This window comes from Orycteropus afer, unplaced genomic scaffold (assembly GCF_000298275.1).
Source record: "Orycteropus afer afer isolate SDZICR_OR568_19922 unplaced genomic scaffold, OryAfe1.0 scaffold00044, whole genome shotgun sequence".
In the NCBI taxonomy this organism is placed as follows: domain Eukaryota; kingdom Metazoa; phylum Chordata; class Mammalia; order Tubulidentata; family Orycteropodidae; genus Orycteropus; species Orycteropus afer.
In genome coordinates, this window is record NW_006921631.1 from 4,812,690 (window position 1) to 4,817,382 (window position 4,693).

Here is a 4,693-nt window from a genome sequence, read left to right on the forward strand (position 1 = left end):
GGAGGGGAGCTGTTGCATTGTGGTAAACTGTGGTCAATGACATAAGACAAAGTATATGTGAACTGCTGTATGGAAAGTGAATTTTCTCTGTAAATCTTCACCTAAATAAAAATTTTTTAAAAAAAGAAAGGGGAAGGCCCTCAACAAGGTGGATTGAACCATGGCGGCAGTGATGGGCTCGAGTGTAGCAGGAATCATGAAGCTGGCTCAGAACCGGGAGGAGTTTCATTCTGTGCATAGGGTCACTATGAGTTGGAGACAATTCGATGTCATTTAACAACACTTCCATAGTGATACTGCCTCGGAAACCCAAGGAGGGGTCACTGCGAGTCGGATCCCACTGTAGGGCAATGAGTTTGTTTTTTGTTTGTTGGTTTGTTTACTCAGCCTACTTGGAGACCTTTGCTTTTTTTTCCGAATCAGAATGATCACTCTATATGCATATAGAACTGCTCAGAGTAAACCTTACCTTTCAAAAAAAAAAAAAGAATACAAAGCTTCTGTAGGCAAGACATGACCCATATCTACATCTTCAGTCTCTTGCACATCATAGACCCTTTGTAAACATTTGAGTAACTAAAAAAGCAGACCAATAGTTTTGTTTCAGTAAGTTTCTTTGTGAAGAAAAGTAAATTCTTATTTATCTCCATGCACACTTTCATACAGAAATCATATGGCTACGAGATGCCTCAATACCATTCATTTATTCATTTCTACAACAGCTACTTATTGAGTGTCTCATGTGTCCAAAACATTAATTAAACTAAAGATTGTCCCTGTTCTCATGGAGCACACATAGGGACATCAGGCAACATACAGTTATAAGGGTTACCATGAAATAAGTAGCACAGAGTGAAGTAACAAATGCTGAGTAATTTGGGGAAGGCAATATTAAGTAAGGGGATGATGGCTTGTTTTTGACTGAAAAAATAACGCAGTCTTTATTTCAATAAAATGTCAATTATATAAGTGGGTCTGAAAGTATTCATCCTGAATAGAAACAGCCCAAAGCAATTAAAACTTTAAGTTTAGAGGCAATCTTACATTGCAGAAGGGAAAAATAACCCAGGAGAGTTAACAGTATAAGGGGTTTGGTAAAATCTCATCAAAGGTTGAGTGCTGATTTTCTCCTTAGCTGAAGAGACTGATAATGTGCTTCCCAGAGATACATTCAGCTAAATACATCTTAAGCAACAGTAGACAATGATGGAATTGATCAATAGTGTCACTGAAATCAAAAGACATTTTTTTAAACAAAGAGTTAAACAAAACGTGTTCATTAACATTGCTTTCCTTCACCCTAGCCCCCTTCTTGTCATCACTGTCAACTGCCAACAATCTGACCATCCTTTATCCTCTCCCTTTGCCGAACTGCCTCGCAATCTACTGAAATAGGAAAATTGCTTGTTAAAATTTCAGTGTCTTTCATTTCTTAAGCAACAACATTTCTCTTAGTGAACTATCTAAACTGCACTCCCAAGCCCCAGAGAATCCTCCTGTGCCCCAAACCATGAAGCTTTTCCTTATTCTCAGCAATGTTTGTGCGTCTGTGTTATCAGTTTAAAACATCACCATCACTCACTTAGCAGAGGCGAGATACAGTTGTGATGGTTTTGTCCCACTTCTGTGCCTAAGAATCTAAGCCCCAGTGGAGGTGGTTAGCAGGTCATTTCAAGTGGGGAGCCTGGGGATGTGAGCCACGTGTCTGCAGTCCTCCACTCCCAGACCCTGTCCTGGGTTCTCCCCAAGCTATTGTCTCAGCCAAATGCTGCCATGTAGCAACATTCAGCGTGATTTAGTAATCTGACACTGTTTAGTTTCATCAATTTTTGTTGTTGTTCACAATTTCTAAGTGTTCAAGATATTGCCACTTCTATTCTTGTATCCTTTGGGGATCCATGATCAGGTTAAGATATCCTGGTCTAAGTAATAAATCTACAAATTAGGAGGTTGCAAGGACACTAAACTGAAACATTAATTAGTCCCAAGGATACCCACTCTTGATACCAGAGCCACAGGGAAAAACAAACTCCACCTAGTAGGAAAAAAATCGTTTAAGAAATATGTGTGAAAACCCATGTGAGGCTCTGATTGCCTGAGTATCATCTGGTTATGTCTTGCAGGTTTGTTTGATATGGCCATGTACAAGGTATAGATCTTTTTCTTAGCACATATTTTCTTATGGTCTCTTGTACAGATTTAAGAAATTTATCCTAAATAGTAACAACATTCATGACAGTAATAATAGACTCCCCCTCGCACTTGAAGGTAATATTGATTTCCTGGATATAAAGATATGTGCTTCCAGTCATTTGTGTGTGTGTGTGTGTGTGTGTGTATGTTAATAGAAAGATCTTTTTGCTTCAGAACATGTACACTCTCACCCATCCCTACAATGTGACTGAAGTCTCAAAGGTTTGGAGACATTAACAAGATCAATAGTACATGAGCAAGAGATACAAAGGCATATAATGATCATCACTGCCATTTCACAGCTAACAATCAAGAAATTAATACTTGCAAGGAAATGTAGTGATGACATAACTCATTTCATTTTAATTGCAGATGACTGTCTATTATTATATTCACTTTAGAGAAAAGAAAGCTTAGCCCCAGAGAGGTTAAGAAATTTACCCCAGATCATCTGACTAAGAACAGAAGTCCAGGTACTGAATTCTCTGTGTCTTTGGAGTCTATAAGTCTCCTACAGTCGAAATCATCATTCCCATTTTCCACTGGGGAGTCTGAGGCTTGCCTTAGAGAAAGCAGTTTATCCTGGTCAAACTGAGTCAAAACTAAATCATGTGCCCACCAACCTCCCATCCCAGTTTCTTAGGTCATAAAAATAAATTTGCAACCTACCTTCCACATTGTACACAGAGCGGCAGCATATTATGAGGAAGGCCAGGATGAGGAGCCTCATGACTGAGGTCCACTGAGCTATGCACGTAGAGAGTGAGGGAACTAGGCCTCACAAGCTCCTCTTATCCTCCAATGGCCAATGCACTTCCTGTGGCAAGAAAGGGCTTTCAAGGTGGGTGTGGAACTATGGAAAGTCTTTGCAATACTGATGATTTTTTCTTCAGGGGGAAAAAAATCAGGTTCATCTGTCCCCACTCATGCTGACCACTCACCTTGTAGCGTGTTTCCCTTCTTCTGTGGTTAATGTGTCAGTGCAACAAAACATATGCATAAAAGCAAACATGCTTGTCTCATCTCCTGTCACAGTCTAAATTCAGATCTTCCACTGCAGACTCACCCAGAGACCATGTCAATGTCATGGCCCAGCCTGGGAGGCCACAGTACTGGTCCAAATGGAGAATGTCAAGGAAGTGTAAGTCGGGTGGTCAGTGTGGTCCATCTCTCCCACCCACATCATTAAACATCTGCTGTGACACGAGGCTTCCACAGTGTGGACTGTGGAGTATGTAGGGAGGCTCTTGTCACACAGACCTTCTCATTCCTTTTCCTTTTCCCATATCTCTCCTCCACTCCCATTCAAGTTGCCCCATTCTCACAGGCCATTTTCCCCAGCGACTCAAGAAACATTTAAATAAGTGTTTTGAGCATGTCTCTGTGTATATGTTTGCTTTATTGAAACTTTATATATATATTTAAATACACACACATACACACACACACACACACACACATATATATATATACATACACATATGAGGAGCTCTGGTAGCATAGTGCCTAAGGCATTTCACTGCTGACCAGAAGACTGGTGGTTCAAACCCATTGGCCACTCCTCTGAAGGAAGGTTGGGCAATCTACTTCAGTAGTGATACAGCCTCGGAAACCCAAGGAGGGGTCGCTATGAGTCCGGCCCGACTCAACGGCACATAACAACAACATATATGTATAAACCAAACCAAATTCACTGTCATCAAGTCAATTCCAACTCATAGTGACCCCCATTGGGTTTCCAAGGTGGTAAATCTTTATTGAGGTAGATTCCTCAATCTTCTTTCCACAGAGTAGCTGGCAGATTTGAACAACTGACCCTCTGTTTAGCAATCAAATGTCTTAGGTATTACACCACCAAAGCTATAAATATATGCATATATGAAGCTCACATGCAATCAGGATGTGTTAATTATCACTGGTGACTGGAATGCAAAAGTTGGAAACAAAGAAGAATCAGCAGTAGTTGGGAAATTTGTCCTTGGTGACAGAAATAATGCTGGAACTTGCATGGTAGAATTTTACAAGACCAATGACTTGTTCATTGCAAACATCTTTTTTTCAAGAACACAAAAAGTGGCTGTACACTTGGACTTCACCAGACGGAACACACAGGAATCAGATTAACTACATCTGTGGCAGAAGGAAATGGAAAAGCTCAATATCTTCAGCCAAAACCAGGCCAGGAGCTGATTGTGGAACAGATCATCAACTGCTTATATGCAAGTTCAACATGAAATTAAAGACAATTAAAACAAGTTCATGAGAGCCAAAATATGATCTACAATATATCCCTCCTGAATTTAGAAACCATCTAAAGAATAGATTTGATGCATTGAACACCAATGACAGGAAACCAGAAGACTTGTGGGATGGCATCAAGAGCATCATCCATGAAGAAAGCAAGAGGTCACTAAAAAGACAACAAAAGAAGAGAAGACCAAAATGGATGACAGAAGAGACTCTGAAACTTGCCCTTGAGTGGAGAGTAGCTAAAGCAAAT

At 40.2% G+C, this 4,693-nt stretch overlaps 1 protein-coding gene across 1 annotated transcript in view; it reads right to left on the reverse strand.

The window, feature by feature from the left end:
- Window positions 1-2,923, reverse strand: part of LOC103194336 (lymphotactin-like) — an 8,607-nt gene extending 5,684 nt beyond the window's left edge. Inside the window, exon 1 of the mRNA XM_007937717.2 lies at window positions 2,863-2,923. Within this exon, the coding sequence (XP_007935908.2) occupies window positions 2,863-2,923 (61 nt within the window). The remainder of the gene's footprint in view (window positions 1-2,862) is intronic.
- Between the last annotated feature and the right edge of the window lie 1,770 nt (window positions 2,924-4,693).